The sequence below is a fragment of the Electrona antarctica genome, assembly GCF_951216825.1.
Source record: "Electrona antarctica genome assembly, chromosome: 9".
Taxonomy (NCBI): Eukaryota; Metazoa; Chordata; class Actinopteri; order Myctophiformes; family Myctophidae; genus Electrona; species Electrona antarctica.
Genome location: NC_136790.1, coordinates 34,845,454 through 34,863,560, shown reverse-complemented (window position 1 = coordinate 34,863,560; position 18,107 = coordinate 34,845,454). Strand labels below are relative to the sequence as shown.

The 18,107-nt window shown below is 40.7% G+C and overlaps 1 protein-coding gene across 1 annotated transcript; it reads right to left on the bottom strand.

The window, feature by feature from the left end:
- Positions 1–2,043: 2,043 nt before the first annotated feature.
- Positions 2,044–16,254, bottom strand: os9 (OS9 endoplasmic reticulum lectin). The gene is made up of 15 exons (XM_079510335.1): positions 16,069–16,254; positions 14,960–15,142; positions 12,575–12,638; positions 10,775–10,851; positions 10,476–10,574; positions 10,181–10,382; positions 9,851–9,988; positions 9,379–9,482; positions 8,840–8,894; positions 7,784–7,866; positions 7,349–7,552; positions 6,687–6,888; positions 6,077–6,244; positions 3,744–3,853; positions 2,044–3,211 (listed from the first exon to the last, which is right to left on the bottom strand). Exons 1-15 carry the CDS (start codon positions 16,216–16,218, stop codon positions 3,074–3,076), a joined length of 1,977 nt encoding a protein of 658 aa, XP_079366461.1. The 5' UTR covers positions 16,219–16,254; the 3' UTR covers positions 2,044–3,073.
- Between the last annotated feature and the right edge of the window lie 1,853 nt (positions 16,255–18,107).

Genomic DNA, 18,107 nt, shown 5'->3' with positions numbered 1-18,107 from the left:
AAACTCAGCTTCCCATCATGCAGCTGTGCAGTGTGAAGCTCAACAGCGCCACATGTTTGCCAAAAACTCAGCTTCCCATCATGCACCCGTGCACAGCGTGAAGCTCAACAGTGCCACTTTGTACTCTAAACACGCACGCATACAAAAGGGACACACATTGCTGTTCAATGGAGTGGTTGCACCACTCAAATGAGCAAACAACATGTACCCTATGGTACATCCATAGGGTACATAACTTGCTGTGCCATAGAGATAGAAATGGACTGTTACAATGTTGGAAAAACAAATGTACATTTTTAATTCAAACCAATCTATGGTGTAAGGCAGCAATAATTAACAAATACTAGTACCATTCATTCATTAAAGCTGCTATAAGCAATAATGTCAAAATTGTAATGACTTTTTTTTTGAGTGGTGTAAACCACTCCTACGACTGGCTTTGTTAGTTTACGTGTCTGTCTGTTCCAAAAAAATGAGCATGGTTGCTACGGTCACCCAGTTCACCCGGGTGTGATTTCATTACGTCAGACATTACGTCAGACCACAGCTGATCAGGCTATATAAGACCTTACACCACTCAGTTCACACGGGTGTGATTATTGTATTTAGACAGCCAGCAATGGGTAAAAGGCTCCCAAAATAAAATGTAGTCTCTGTGACACATCTAGGGGCCGCAATCTGCATTCAAAGATTTTCCTAGAAGCTTTGTCATTGGTCGATTTGCCTTGATTTGTCTACTTCCGAAGGGTTTTATTTCAACCAATGACAAAGCTTCTAGGAACATCTTTGAATGCAGATTGTGGCCCCTAGATGTGTTAAGAGACTAAAACTTTTTTGGGAGCGTTTTACTCATTGTTTGCTGTCTGAATACCAAAAATCACACCCGTGTGAACTGAGTGGTGCAAGGTCTTATATAGTCTGATCAGCTATGTTAGTGACGTCACACACTAACCATAGCAACCATGCTTTAGCAACCATGCTCAAAGCTGGTTGTTGGAGTGGTTTGCACCACTCAAAAAACAGAAAGAAAAAAAATCACACCTGTGTGAAGTGAGGGGTGCTAATATATTAAAGTCTAACTCATGTTGATTAGTGGTGATATAAAACAAACGGTGCCAACGCAAACATTAAACGCCATTAACAATAAAGAGACAATATGACGTAATGAGGTACATTATGACGTAAATCTTCCCTTCATTGTCAATGGCGTTTACAAAACAAACATTGAACTAAAGACAAACATTAAACCTGTGTATTGGAGGGGCTGGCGCCCCTAAAAAAAAAGTGTCATTCAAATTGACATATTGATTATAGCTACTTTAAGGACTCAACTAGCTAAATAAAAATACTCAGTAATAATTCTTTGATCATTCCTTTTGGGATTGTTTAACTGGATTCCCAAACAGTTTTGACAGTTATCAAGCAAATATGACTTTATATATTTGTGCAGTATGGATTGGTCCTAGTCTGGCTCAAGACCATAGACTCTGCTCACTCAATGAGTGGACTGCCTTTGCCAGGTTTCCAGCCTGATTCGCTGCCCATGATTAGCTTTGTCACTTTGCTACTCAAGTGACAAAACACAGAACACAGTGACAAAACAAATCACAGAACACAGTGACAAAACAAATCACCGAACACAGTGACAAAACAAATCACCGAACAGTGAGGCCTCATTCACACGTACCAAACACCAATCAAGCAATGTTTGGTCGTTTTTTTGGGCCACCACAATGCTTTTCCAATGGGAGTCACATGGTTTGATCAAACATTTGTGTTTGATCGCTGATTGCTGAATGCTCCCCCCTCATCAAACAAAAATGTTTGGTCAAACCATGTGACTCCCATTGAAAATGAATTGGAGCAGCAATCAAAAAGCAATCAGGCATCACACACGGACCGAACATTTGTTGTGTAGGTGTGAACTAGGCCTGACAAAACAAATCACGGAACGCAGCAAATTAGTCAGATAATCAGGCTAGATTGGTCCAAAATTGCTGACAAAATTTGACAACCTCACTCAAAAACTCAAGCCACTCTTGATTTGTGGTAATATCCAACATGTCAAGTCAATTTTATATTCAAGCAAATTATTTACAGATTAATATCCATTAAACTACAATTATTCACAAACTATACAAATTCAGCCCTTGTGGTACACTTCTGAATAATCCTAAGAAAGGTTTTTGTGGAATCTTTCATTTGGTTGACTGCATTTGATTGACACTTGACATTTGCTAGTAAATGTACAGCCACAAGGTGAATCTGGCATTGCGTTATCAGCCATCTTATCAGACAAAAACTTTTTGCAGACTTACAGACTACACATCCTAAACTCTTGTTGCATTTTGAATCCCTTTTACCATATGGAATAGAACTAAAATTAAATGATTTCTGCCAGCAAATTAAAATTAAAATTCCATTTCTGAGGTGCTTCTAAAAATGTAAAGTGCCACAGTATAAAGTGTAGAATTACTAATATGATCTACAATTGAAAAGATTTGTGCTTACTGATGTTTTCCTTTCTTTTTTATCAGCAAACAGTGCATTATCAAAAAGCTTTACAAGAACAAAATCATGAATGTACATCTGTGCCCCTCTTGAGTTTTTGCCTTTTGGCATTAAAATCACTTTCAGAGGGGTAAGAGAAAACGGAGTACCCTTTGCAACATATCACTTGTTCACTTGAGTCACATACGATTTCCTCTGGTTGCTTCCCTGCAGAGACGCATAACAAAAATGCAGGACGTTATACAACTATGTTTACAGTGTTGTTGCCAAAAAAACAAACAAAAAAAACGTCATGGTCAGCTTTATAGCTACCAATATCCATCAATGTCATTATCCCATCGGAGAGGAAAACGCATAACTTCATACTGCTGTTGGGCTACAGCTGGGATGTTTGTCGTGCAACATACAAGTGGTGCCTACTGAGGAACAGACATTTTCTGAATGTAGACACAGGATATCGTCTGTCAGGTTTAATAGTAAGCGCTGTAGGGCGGATGACACTCTCCCTGCCTACTGGTCTCCACAGGAGTCTGGTTTACCATCACAAAATGTGAGTGACAGCTCAGATGTCTACATCATCCGAGTCAGAGGTGCTAGATGGTGGAGGCTCCTCTTGTGACTCTCCCCACACAAACCTATAGTTATTCTCCAGTTCCTTTTGCCTCTTTTCCTCCTTGTAAACTTCTTCTGTGCCTCCAGTCTGAGGGGTAAGGAGAAACAATGAACATCTCCTTAACTCCAAAACAAGCAGAGTGCCGAGTGTGTAAAAGTGACTCAGTCACCCTGATGAAGGCAGTTGTGCCGCAATGCGTAGGTGAATTTTAATTCTTGCAAATGCAGTAGCCACTTTATTAAAGACCTTTTACATTTCTACAAGAGTGCCTTGGCCTCTTCTTCTTTTCATTTCTTTGTAATTGCGGTACTATGATTCAACCAACCAATTAATATACAGAATTATAAATGGAAAAAAATGAAATAACCCCTTGAGATGTACCATCTCATTTTCAAGGGGGTCCACAGATCCACAGATTACAAAATTAATTAAAAAAAAATATACATTAAACAAATTTCACAGACAGTTGGCAAACAACAACAAAACAAAGAAACAAAACAAAACAAAACATAAAACAACACTTACAACTGTAACAACGGCAATATACAGAGCACTTAAATTATTATGATTTGGTCAAAGCATGAACAGGTAATCTTGGGTAACAGTCAATTTAACTTACCAGTAGATTTATGAGCAGCTCCCTGAAGGATTTAGTATCTTCTTCAGTCAGCCATTGGTCCCCCGCCTCCTCTGCATTCTTTCGTGTTAAGATCTTCACCTCAATTTTACCTAGGAACACAACAGGAGGGGAGAGGCCACCCAATGAGTAACACACAAGAGTAAATGACACTCAGGATCACACAAAAGCAACAATCATGATGCAAAAACACGCAAACACGAGAGCTGATGAACATGACAGACAAGAGACAACAGGGATGAAATACATTGTCTTGTGCATTTTGGCAGAGATAAGCGGTTATATCATGACTGATTTATACTACACTTGGGTCTCATAATACGCGTAGCTGCTAGATCAGCTGTTTTTAATGGATGCCACTGGCATTGTAAGTAAAAATCACCCTTTAGGCCAGATTAATTGAATTCATAGGACCACAATGGAAAGTCCACATAGGACCACAGGACTTTTTGTGTTATCCCTTTAGTGTTCTCTGTACTTCTGTGCGGTTTCCATTTTTTCACTAATAAAGCAAGTATGGTGTGAATATATTGTTCAGCCACTATACTGCTCTGAAATAAATACAATACATTTATAATTTGCAGTCCAAATTTAGCATTTTGAATTTAAATGACATACTGGCAATATGCATACTATCGCATACAATAGAATTTACAGGAAATATGTTTGTGCTCATTTTATTAATTAAAAAACTAAAACTTAAATTCCATTGCACAATAAGAACGGTTTTGTTCTGTACAGACCATACTAAATAGTACTACATAGTATACATTATACATTAATCGCAATTCCCCATACAACAATTGTGTCCCCCTGTAGTTGGTATTTTGCTACAGTACATTTGCACATGTGGAATTTGTCCTATGGCTGCCATTAATACGGCAGCTGGGGAGCAGGGCTTTGCACAGGGCAAGTCCCTGGCCTCCACAAGCGAGGACAAAGTCACTTATTTGGGTTGTATTTTGGATAAACTCTAAAGAACAGATTCCGGCTGCAATACTGAATCTGTCGGCAGGGGCATTCAGAACGTGTATATACATTGCTATACATTCCTGAAAACACAGGTGCCCTCCCAGAAGAGGAGGGCGGACAAACGGGACAAAATCCTGTTATCCACATTTCTGTGGGCGGCGCCTCAGAGGCAAATGCAAAGGAAACAAACCGCAGAGAGTGCTGCATTTTCCTTTTTTTGCAGATGTTTTTCAAAGTGAATTATTTTTAACTGAAATCATTGCTTCTGGCGGCCCATGGATTGGAACAATTTCAGGGGGTCCAAAAGCATCACTGATATAGCAACACAAGTTTTACAGCAAACTGATTTAGAAGGCATTTGTAGAATCGACCTTGGGTCTTAATGGGTTAACTTGCACCCCAGGTCTCACTTAACCTCGGTTCACTTCAGTAGTCTATGATGGCTCAGAGTGGAGGAGAGAGTCTTCCATCTTTCATTGCAGTTTGTTTTCAAGATCCTAAATGCCATAGTTCCCAAATTCTTGCTCAATTTCTTGTCCAGAGTGAGGGATACTCATGGGTACTCCACTAGGGGGAGTTCCTTTGACCAAGTTGTTCCCCCCCAAGTTTCACTCAACTACAGCAGCCCAAGTGTACTGTATTCCCTGTCTCTGGCCCCCACCCACGCCAGACTGCACTGTTGACCTGGAGAGGGTGTCACTGGAAAATCAAAGCATGAGGATGTTCGCAGCTTTGCGCCTTCCTTCCCGGTCCCCACTGAACAGGATTTTTCAATGGGAATTTGAATTGCTTGCATATTTCAGGTGCACACTGTGCTGACAAGGTGGGAGTTTGTTCATGTGTACAATATGGTTTTATTGAACCGTTTTATGGGGAAAGAATGTACACAACGTATTATGCCTAGCAAAGTATACTGTGCAGGGCTGCTTTCTTTACCTTAATAAGCCCTATTTTATACTATAACATGACGGCGTTGCACGTGGCGTTGAAAATGGCCAATCTATACCTCAAAAAAGTTCCAGACAGGCAGACACACACACACACACACACACACACACACACAGACAGACCGTCTTATACAGTATGCAGCTAGCCTCTTGCAGAGGAACCGCCGTCCGCGTAAAACTCACAACCATTTTTGCACCAGGGTTAATGTGGTTAATTCAGCATTATAACAGAAGAGGCATTAGTCTCCCAATAGGAAGCCCTCAAAAGCCTGAACGGGATGGTCATACACTGGACAAAGATGGAAAGAGAAGTAGGCGACTGTATACAGTATACTCAAAAGAGAACAGATGGAAAAGAGACAGGCTGTGTGCTTTTGGTGCACTCCCCTTTCCTACCTTCGGCCTTCAGTCCTGCCTTCTCTAGCTGCTCTTTTACCACGTCCTTTATGTGCTGCCACTGCGGGTCGCCTTCTCCCATCTCCTCAACTTTGACCTCCCCATCAGAGCTGCCGCCCGTCTTATACTTAGTAATTTTGATCTTAACATGGTCATCGTCCACTTGGTCTGGGGTGACGAAGACAAAAGGGGGAAAGAAATAGCACAGGTCACCTCATATGTACTGCAGGGCAGCACGATGGAGGAGGTGAGTCAAGAATGTGTGTTCCAATGTGTTCAACTGTTGTGATGAATAACAAATCAAAACACTATGACACTATCCCACAGATGCACAGAAGGCAGCAGAGGCAGAGATAACCCACTAAATAAAGGAATTAAAAAATGGATCCCTCTCTGGATTCTGTTCCGTTCATACGAGTTTGAGCTGTGTGTATCTGTCAATTGTGGATCTAAAAATCCTTGCTGGATTGCTTGCTTGATGTGAAATAAAGAAAATAAATGACAAACATTCACACGCTGATAAATATGAAGTGTGACATCAGACAAAATGGAGATGTACAGTACATACACATGCATGGTGAAAGAATGTCCAGGCACGCTGGCCTTGTACCTGGCTGTTGTGGAGCCAAGCTAGGGCTTCCCCTGGTCGGGTCGCTGGCTCTCGGACCTCCTCCCATTTGCTGTTCTGGGTCTTGGACTTCTTTGTCCTCCAAGTGGTCGAGCAGTTTGTCCAGAGTGGTCTCCAGTGTCTGTGTGGCCTGAGTACGATCAAACTCTCCTTTCAGTCCCTCTGTCTCCAACTCCTGCTGGGCCTAGATAGCAGAGGTGCAAACCAAAACGTTCTTACTTTACATGTCATTATATGGATTTCAAGGCAGTAAAAGATGAAATAGTGTCAGTTGGACTGGAATGTGCAGTTGAACTGGAATGTGCAAAGAAAGAGGTCGACAATTTACTTTCATAAGGATATCGATCCAAAGCAAAAGTACCGTTATGATCTTTCTACATGCATCCATTTCGGTATAATTTTTCTTAATCGCACGCGCACACACGCACATGCGTGTGCAAATTTCTGACCTATTGGGGACATTACAGGAAACAGAAACTTCATTATAATTAACCAGGACGCATGAAGGTGCACCCCAAATTCCATAGCAATCCAGTACAAGATATTTTGCTTAAGACCAAAATATTGTACAGACGGACGGGTGAACATCTGATCGACTGGCGGAAATAGGGACTTTGATAGCAGGGATGAAAACAGCTACACACCTCATTGATGATGTTGTCAAACTCCTTCTGCATTCCCTCCTTTATTTCCTCAATCTTCTCAGAGGGCACTGAGATGTCAGCCATTTCCTCTTCAAACTCTTGTAGCAAGCGTTGATCTTCATCCTTCTCTTCCTCACCGTGCTTGTCCTTTATCCCATCAGCCTTTTGCCTTTCTTCTTCACTTTTAGCTTGGTTTTGTGTTTTCTAAGACCAAAAAGAAAGATATAACTGAGGAACTGTAGCCATTTAGGACTGAGTTCTAGTCTAAAAACGCCTTCTAAATCCTGATCTAAGTTTTCTGAAAACCTTCAAATATTTATAAAAAAATAATTATGTTGCTCTACTGTACATAGCAATAACTACCCCAAAAGGAGTTCCCGTCCTGAAGGGTATAGTTACAAAAAGGGGTTCCGTCCTTAATGGGTAGAAATTTACCTTTCTGTTGCTTTCTTTGAGGTGTTGGACAAATTTCATCAAGTCTGCTGGGTCCGTGATGATTTTAAAATTGAACTTCTCAACTAAAATAAGAGACAGAGAAGGGAGAGAAAACGAGAGCAAATATGTATGAAGTTGTCATTAATCTAATACTGAACAAGACTAGGAAACATAGTTGGCAATCTACAAAACAGGTTGTGGGGAACAGTGGCTGTCAGAAAGGGAAACCTGTGAATTATGGACTTTGTCCATAAATGGTGTACAAACTCTTACTTCGCAGTTTTGCACCCAGATTATATTTTTATCTTTTAAAACATGCAACATAAATTTGGTTTTCACTCCAAGACCAAGTGCCTTTTGCCAGTAGCAGCTAAACTTGTAACTTAATGAAACCAAACAAATGTTCTTTGTAGAAATCATCTTCTCCTCCTTCAAAAGCAGAGCAACAGCGAGAACTCTTTTGATTCCATGAAGGTTCCACGGTTGTCAGTTGCTTAGCGCTTATTTCTGCCTGCGCAGTTTTAAAGCAGCTGCATATCAATTATTGCATAACAAAGAATGACGTACATCATGGGCAAATATGCACTGTGACACAGGCTAATTAGCTGTACTAAAAAGAGCTAGTAAAACAACAGTCAGTCAATACTGCCACTACCTGTTGTTTATATAAGCTATGAACCTTACATCTGAAACATGCAATATTTTTGCATAAACCAATAAGTCCAATCTGTATAGTAGACTGTTATTTGATCTAGGTTAGATATGATCTTTGGTTCAACCCTGTCTCTGGTGTGACACAACTTTTGATCTGAAGATCCAAATTCGATTTCTCCCCAAGGCAAGCAGGCAGGTACTCATTAGCTCGGTGAGTAAAATAAATGCAGCACTTGCACAGTAGACCTGGGTTCAAAATAAAAATCTGGGGTAGAACAGGAAAGGTACATAGCACAGCTTTCATGTCAACTTATACATAATATGGCAAACTCTCATCTCTCCAAATCCTCACTGCCAGGAGGTCTATATTTTGTCTAAAAGGAGCTGATAAAAATGCGTTACCTTCATCTATAACTTCGTTGTCTCCAAGTGAATTATCATCGTCATCTTTTTTTGCCTGTGAAATCAAAATATTGTTTAAGTCTTATGAAATAGCTTCAGTCTACACTATCCAATACACGAGATAGCAAAAAGTGATGGAACACACAGATTCTACTCTAAACCCTGTCAAACCAAACAATTCAGTTATAATCTTAACATTTGGACATGAGGTGTGTACTGTGTGTATACTAACCAGATTGATTTGACTATCAGATTGATAGATTGATTTTCCAGGGTATATGGATGGATAAAGTCAGTTTGTGGTTTTCTAGGGGTTGATACTACAATTTAATAAATCTTGTATGGGACAATTATGAACCAATCAGAAAGCATGAATTCACCCTAGCATTAATTGTAAATAACTAGAAGTGCAACTTTGTTTGTGTTTGCATTAATATATAAAATGTGAGCAACCAAGGACAACGGGAATAACATTAAATGGGCATTATCTTTCTAAATAAAACCATAAAATAAAGAAATTAAAAAGTAAAATTCTGTACCAGAATCTCAGTTGATTTTGATCCATCAGGCCTGGTAACTCCATCCCAAAAGTCAGAGTCCTCAGTGTCCTCCAGTCCTGCATCCTCATTTGTAACAGTAGCATCTGTTTCAACAGAAACCCATGCAATCATCTCAAATGCAATTAGTACATGATATATATATAGTACGTACTACGTCTCTGTACAACAGGTGCAAATTGGGTGTCAACGCTGAAATTAGAAATTGAGCTCGTCTATGAGATTCTTTTTTTTAGGTCATTAGCTTTTTTAAACTTCTAAAGAACAAATAGCTAAAATGGCCAATCTACTAGCTCATGTTGTGTGATGCGACACAATGTGAAAATAGCCATAACATCGCAATGCAGTGTCCGCTTGTAGAAAATGTAGATCAGCTACTTTTGCAGAAGAAAAAGTCTAAATTTCGTTCGTTTTTTATTTTGTCCAAAATAGGGACACAAAGTTGAAAAAGCACCTTTTCTGTCTAACGCCATGAGGTCTGGGTCATCTTCTGTGACTTCTACTGTAGCGTCCGCCACTTCATTACCAGCCAACATCTCATCTAGACTTTTCAATTCCTCTGAGATCTGTTCTACTTTACGCTTAGTGTCCGCTGGGAATACAGTAGAGAGAAAGAAAGGGTACCAGGAGGTTAATTTAATTTAAGCAGAAAATGAAAGAAGAAATAAAGACATAAGCAAACAAAGACAATTCCAGGTTTCCAAAAATCAACCAACCTAAAAAGATTTCAGCACAGACAACTCAAGCATCCTCTGACATGCACACTAATTTCCTGCCAACTCACAGACTTGAGCCTTGACGTAGTCCATGTACTGCTGGGCACTAAGAGCAGGCTGGCACACAATACCCTGGGGCTTAGCAGTGGAGGGTGGCTGTAGGAAGGGGTGCTGACAGGTGCGGCCTGTGTGGACCGTCAGCACATAGTGGCAAGACTGAGGCTCATCCACTCGGGCAATGTAGTCACTGGAGCCTTCTTCACACACAAACTGAAAAATGTAATGTTGAAAGGGTCAATTTGTCTGGGTGTATAGGCAACAGAAATGCCATTTGAAGCTAAATTAAGAGTGCAATTTACTCACCCTGACTTCAGTCTGCCTGGGACTTCCATTCAGGTCGCACTTTGAGCCGTTTACATAGGTCTGACTGTGGTAGCGCTTCAGTCTGTGCTGCTTGGAGGCCTGAACAGGTAGAGGCTTTGTTACAGAAATTGATTGGTGGCAATATCCCGTAAGGCTGTAATATACTGCCTCAGGCAATGGAACAAATCAAATATATTTCAATTTAATTATTTATAGCTCAAGGTCACATTATAAGATTCATGGACCAGACCTGGTTCTCTCCAATAGTCCTGGTGGGTTTTTAATAAATGGATATTTACCTTAGAAGTTTCATTGCTCCAGTCAAATTCAGAATCATAATAGCCAAGGAAGAGAACATCCCCTTTGATCTCCGTGTCTGTTGAAAGAACGAGAGTGTCCCTTAGGTGTTTTTTATAGACAGGCGATTTAGTCTTAGGGCACATTCACACCTGTAGTTTGGTAGAGAGGGGGGGGGGGGGGGGGGGGGGGTGTTTGGCATTCACACTGCACTGTGTCAACAAGTGCAGGAAGGGAACGTCATCAATGTGTTCAATTCATAAACTACACAGTAAAATCTATAGTGTTAAAATTATACTTCGAGTAATAGTTAGGACGTCATAAAGTGAGAGCAACGTGGATGCAGGGGGTGGATGTTACGGTGTGTGTGTGTGTGTGTGTGTGTGTGTGTGTGTGTGTGTGTGTGTGTGTGTGTGTGTGTGTGCGCGCACGCGCTGGAACCCAATCGCCTCCATTCTCTCGCTAAACATCCTGCACACAGTACACTGCAGTGTTTTTTGAGGGGCGTTAGACCGTCCTATATTCAAATGAGCCTTCACACCTGCCCAAATGGAGCACACTTTCCGACAATATGCTCCAGGATTCGTTCCATCACTCGCATGACTTGGTCATTTTTACCTATTTTTTGAGATTTTGAAGTTGATTATCTTTGCCCATGAAGCTTTCAGAAGGTTCCCCTTCCATGACCATCATCATCATTTTTTTTTACAACTGAAACATTTTCTAAATATGAATTTAAGCATAGGCTACTTATACCATCTTTTACTTCAGTCTTCCAGACATCCTGGTGTGAATGTTCCCTTAGCAATGAGCAGGTGTGGTTTGATAACATATTTAGCTTTAGTGATCACTGTTGTCATGAAAATTCTAGAATGCCAGTAGAGGTAAGGTAATATATTTCATATATATTTGAAATGTATTTGTCAGTGCAACATGATTACATTAAAATGTATCCATGTAGGCTACACATCTGGTAAACCTGATTACAAGGACACAAGTGAAGAACGTGAATGCCTAGGCTCAAGTGTAAACAGCTCTGATGTGCATCGTTTTGCACGCTCCCTTTCCTTCAAGAGCTGCTGAATGTCCAGTAACAGACAAAACCGGACTAGGGATGTTAATCGCTGTTATTAAATTAATCAATTAATTGAATTACTGTTAACAGTTTAATTAAATTAAACAGTTAACAATTAATCTAAAATTCTGCGGTTCCATCATTGGGTTGTTTTCTGTGAATGTAATGCGGTCTGCGCGTGGCAGAGGAACGCACATGTGGGCCGGTTCAAAAAGACCCCCCCCCCCCCACCTTGGTAGCCACAGAAGCATCTCTGCTTTTGCATGTGATGTGACAGACAAGGCAGTGCACTTTACATTTCATTTTATTCTTCATACAAAGATGCCATTGCCTGGCCCTGTATCACAAATGGTCAAATAAATATTTATTAAGGAATGAATATGCCTTTTGTATTTTTTCTGAATATCAGCGAAATGTAGATTTTAAACATTAAGGGAAATTATTAAGATTCTAAGATTATTCTTTTTTAAACGCAGCTTTTCAAATAACCAGTTGATCAATCAAAACGTATCAATTAATGAATTAATCGATAATTCCCATCCCTAAACCGGACAAACATTGTCTGAGTGCCAAGGTCAATATGTTAGGCTGGACAGTGGACAACAATGGAATGTTGTCCACTGGTAATATTGTAATGATTTCCACTGGTCACAGAACTGCGAACTATAAACAGTCCATTATGCTCATCTAATAAAAGAAAATATAAGTTATTAGTACGATAACTCACCCTCAAGGTGGTACTGTCTGATATGCTGTCCGTGACAGAACTCGTAAGTCCACCAGTCCTTTGTCTGCAGAAAGTACAGATTAAAAAAAGTATTTTCCTTTAAATTGTTTATACATCTTCCAAACCTTTCCTTCTATTCAGACTATTGTACAACATACAGTGAACTCCCTGCTCCCAGCTTTTAAGATTTACACAATGCTTACCTAAACTCCCAAGGATCAAAATGAGGTTAATTTCGTGTTTGAACAAAACAATGAGGGTCTGTACTCTGTACTGCTCAAATAGAGTTTTGTCATAGCATGGTTGTTCAAACCATGTCAACACTGTGGCAATAAATCTGGCATAAGGGAGCACTTTGCAGATTCAAAGAATTTACACAACTCAACAGTCAACACATTAACATTCATGTGTGAATGATATAATCATTTTGTAATAGTGTGTCACTGTCAACTGACCTATACATCTGCAACATGTAACTGTTACTGTCCTGTTCTACCCTGGATTTGAACCTCTCTTCTCTCTGACAGACAGTGGACTTGTGGTTAGAGTGTCCGCCCTGAAACTGGGAGGTCGGGGTTCGATCCCCGGCTGGATCATACCAAAGACTGTAAAAATGGGACCCAATGCATCCCTGCTTGTCACTCAGCATCAATGGGTTGGATTGGGGGGTCAAATCAACTAATGAAACGATTCCCGAGCATGGCTGCGGCCCACCGCTCCAAGAGATGGGTCAAATGCGAAGAACAAATTTCACTATGGTGTTGTGGCGGGGTTGAATTTTGACTTTCAGGTCAAAATCTGTGTGAACAAATTAACTGAAACAAATTAACTTGATCCCCTGTATGTATGCACTGTACTACATCTAGAGCAGTATTTACCAGTGTTTTTAAAAAAAATTACTAAATAAAATAAAAACATATTACATAAGAATTTTCATAAATTAAAAAAATCAAATAATAATAATAATAATAATAATAATAATAAAAATAAACACACTTTTAAGAAGTAGTGAAAATAGCAGCATCTCCAAGCTCACAATGGCTATTTTTACTAGAAAATGGGTCCTTGGAAAACATCACATTTCACTTTTGGGTCTCAAGCTTTTGAGAACCCCCGACCTAGAGGATCAGACCCTTCCTCAGCAAGGAGTCTGCTCATCTACTGCCTCAGTCATCTTTTGAAATTCTCCTTCTGAGTCCTAGTCTGCAGGCATGCTTAATACTCAATTGCCTTGCTGCACCATGCCTTGTCGTGTTCAACTTACATTTTCACGTTCCCCATTTCGTGGACCCTTCACTAGCAATCTGGGAACCCATCGGCAAAAACAAGAAAACCTCTGCTGTTTGTTTCCTTTGAATTTGCCTCTGGGGGCAGGCCCCAGTAGAATGTGTATAACAGGATGTTGGCCTGTTTAGCCCGGCCTCAGCCCTCCAATTCGTGTGGTGTGCCTGTGTTTTCATTCCCACTATCAACAGTGTATACACATTCTGAATGGCCTCGCTGACAGATTCGGTAGTGCAGCAGGCAGCACAGAATCTGTTCTTGAGAGATTACTTTACTAGCTTCTGCCCACATCAAATTCAAAACACTGGAGATAACTTACACGGTAATGAAGGGCATGGCACCCCTACAACCCTTACCACTCACTTAGTTCAGCTAACACAGGACCTCTGTACAGACTGTACTTCCCTTCCCTACGACAACCCTGACCAACATTCTAAGCTTCCTCCTGGCTCCCAAGCTCACTGTGGAATGACCTCCACCTGACTACAGATTCACTGTCACTGCCGCAGTCTAAAAAACTCACCTCTTCAGACTCCCACTCAATTCAATTTCAATTCAAAGGGCTTTATTGGCATGAGAAAACATACGTTTACAATTTACATTGCTAAAGCAAAAAGCGGAACAATACAATACAATCTCACCCTGCAGCACTTCCTTGTACCACTTCTATTTTTGGCATTCTTGTTGCCTATTTTTGGCAAGATGATTTCGATTGGCAAATTTGGCATTCTTGTTGCCGATTTTTGGCGAAATGATTTCAAAGACATTATGAAGGGCTTTGCATGCAGAAAGTCAAATAAGATGGCTTTATTAAGCCGTTAAGAGATATAGTTTGTGCTTGTCCGCAAATGCTAAGAATGTTATTCAGATAGCATGTTGTGTTTAGACAGATCCTAGGTTTTATGCCAACTTGCACTTTGTTAAGTCACGCTTGATAAAACAAGCATCTGCTGAATTGTAATTGTAGAAAAACTAGAAAAATACTGTTAGTGTAATACTCGCCACTCGAGCCCACAATAAAATGAACTAAAATAACATTTCTGTATTTCAAAAATGATCTCATGTTGAAGCAGTAAACATGTACTGAAATAGAGCACCAACCTTCACCAAGCAAGCAGCATTATGCATAGGTCTGAGAAGTTCTGGGATGCCAGGACCAGTGTAACTGTGTGGGTCCGCTTCAGATGCTGGGTCTTGGTGAAATCTGACAGCTTGGGCTGGAAGTCGACACTCATACAGCTGCTTGTATTTGTTAGAAACCATCACAACCTCCTCAGTCTTGGCCTGCAACACAACTTTTGTCTGTGAACCTTCATAATAAGATATATCCCAAGTTATGCATTTACCAAAAACGAGTGCTTCCAAATTAATGGAGGGTATTGCCCCACCGCCCACCCCTTTTTTTCCCCTCACTGTATATGTTTCTTTTCCCTTTTTACCTCCTTTATGATGAATTCCTGTTCTGTCTATAGAAGTGTCTATTTGTACGTCTCTAAATGTTTTGATGATTTGAACATGGTGGACCCTATTGGAAACAAGTGTAATGCTTAATTGGGTCGTCCACTCACAGTTAACAGCCTTTGTATTGAGTTTGTGCTTGAAATGTACTGTAATTCTGCAAACTGTTAATAAATTCTTCAATCAATCAATCAATCAATTGCAACTCTAGATTCATACATTATAGAGTTGCAAATTTCGGATATCTAACAGCTATCTTGCCCAACAGGGGCTTTAAATGAGCTGTGCTGTCACTTTTTATTATTTCTTGTACCAAAGCCTAGGTGAGAGTATTTGTTCTAATGCTCCTTTATCTTATTTTAATTGTATCTCTTATATCTCTCTTATATTTTTAAAGTGCATTGCACTCTGATGGCATTTAGTTTTTGACTTTGTGTATGAACCGTCTGTATAAATAAAGTTGCCTTGTCTTATTATTAATATGGAGCCATTTAAAAGTCAAGTAAAACGAAAATACATGGAACGTATGGTATAGTTCAGAGTTGAAAGCAAGCATGTGACAGCTGTCGTAATGCTTTTGCCTTGAAGTCAGTAGAGTAGTGCTGATTGCATTATATAATGCAACCCATACCAATTCTTAAACATCAAATTAATCGTCCGTTAATAATGTAAAGGTGAGCTCATGTTAGCATATGTTATTTACAAACGATAGCTATATTGCTATCGTTGTTACTTAGCCATTACCCACTCACCTGCCCCATAATGACTGGATCTGGAAGAATTTCGATGCCATATTTCATCTCATTTAGCTCCTCCAAATTTAAGAAGGCTGGAACACAGACGGGGGATATTAACAAGAAAACGTAGAATCTCTTTAGCCACCTATTGAAGGGAGCAGCCATGATTCTTTCACAGCCCCATCTGAGTGCCTGGCTGACAGACAGGCTAAAAACAGAAGCACTGACATGGTGAACGTGGATTGGACGACATGAGCAGTAAAACGCGCCCATTGGCTGATATACATGTCAATCAATTTCCGTTTAGTTTTCTGCAGTACCTGTGGAAAGCTTGGTTTTGCTCTGATCCGCTCTGCAGAGCGACTCTCTGGGGCCCTCACCAGGATTCTACTTTGCACATACATGAATGAACACATTATTTCCGTATCCGTTTCCCAGTCTGCTGAGCTGAGCCCGCCCCTCAGAAGGTTGTTGTGGCACACATGCTTCCACACACGATGTGCTCTTCCATTGGCCTAAATGCATGAGGAGTGTCAAAGCCATTTTGACCAAATCATATTAGTGCAGCAGGTCAGTTCAGTGGGAGTGGATGGATGTGCATACTTATTTGGTGCCATGTTCTTCTGCATGGTCAAATCTCGTATTCAGGGCCAAATTAGCCTTTGGGCCAGTGGGGCCAGGGCCCAGGGGCCCTTGGATCTCAGGGTCCCTTTGGGAAACTGGACAGCGCGATACTGGGTTTGAGGCCCTGACAAAGGCTTCTACACATGGGGCCCTTTTGAGCTTGTAGATCTGCAATTTGGCCGGACCAGCCCAGGCATGCAACTTGCAAGCTATGGTTTTCTTTTGTAGGTTTCTCGTCGGGTAAAAAGGGTTCCCAGAGTCAGAGTTCAAAGAAAAGGGGTGTCAGCTACTTAAAACAGAAACACTCTACTGTGTGGCAGCGGTGGCCGAACGGTTTGCGGAGCGGTCTTGATACCGGAAGGTAGCCAGTTCGAATCCCCGGACCGGCACGTTAAAATTACCACCGCTGAAGTGCCCTTGAGCAAGGCATTGAACCCCAACCATGAAATGTTCTATGAGCAGGGCGTGGCTGTAAACAAGCATCTTTCCTATAGAGTACAGATGCTGAGCAGCTGAGGTGTGTCCTCTATAGAGCGTCGCAGTCCCGCCTCCTACCCTGGACCAGGAAATGAAACCCAATGCATTTTCCCCATAGACATTTCTTAAAGTATTTATTTAAAGACGGTTACGCCGCGGACAAAGCCAACTCGAGTCGTGACAACTCATGACAACACAAACAATATTTTGGACCAAACAAATAATTACAAAGAAGAAAAACAACAACAAAAGTGTTGTAACCTGCCGTTTTTTTCTTCTTTCTAATTATTTGTTTGGTCCAAAATATTGTTTGTGTTGTCATGAGTTGTCACGACTCGAGTTGGCTTTGTCCGCGGCGTAACCGTCTTTAAATAAATACTTGTCTATGTCTATGAGGAAAATGCATTGGGTTTCATTTCCTGGTCCAGGGTAGGAGGCGGGACTGCGACGCTCTATAACTCCTTTGTCATTGTCTCTGTTATAGTGAGGCAGCTTGATGTACAAGTACACCCCTGGTCTGGACATGATATGTCACACTAGTCACAGGGACTTACCTAAATCCAACCCTTGATGCTGCAAGCAGGGTGGGAACGGGTCTTCGGTATGACTCGACCATGACAGGGCCCACAGGTTAATATCACTAGACCTATATATTATTGGTTTCAGGTGTCTCAATTCCAGAGGTTTCTGCCTGACAGTATATATGACAGTCCTTCAGACAATGCAGCAGCATAGGCTACATAACATCAACATCAAACACAACAAAAAAGGGATATAAAGAGTGTAAAAAAGAGTAACATACATGCGCATGTTTTCCCTGTAGTATAGCAAAGTTAGGTAAAGCTTATTCCATAGCAGAATTTGAACTGTTTTTAAGTATACAGAACACGGTGCAGCAGCAGCTTACTGCTGTGATCAACGCTGTGGTCAATTCGGAAATGTGTGTTTGCATG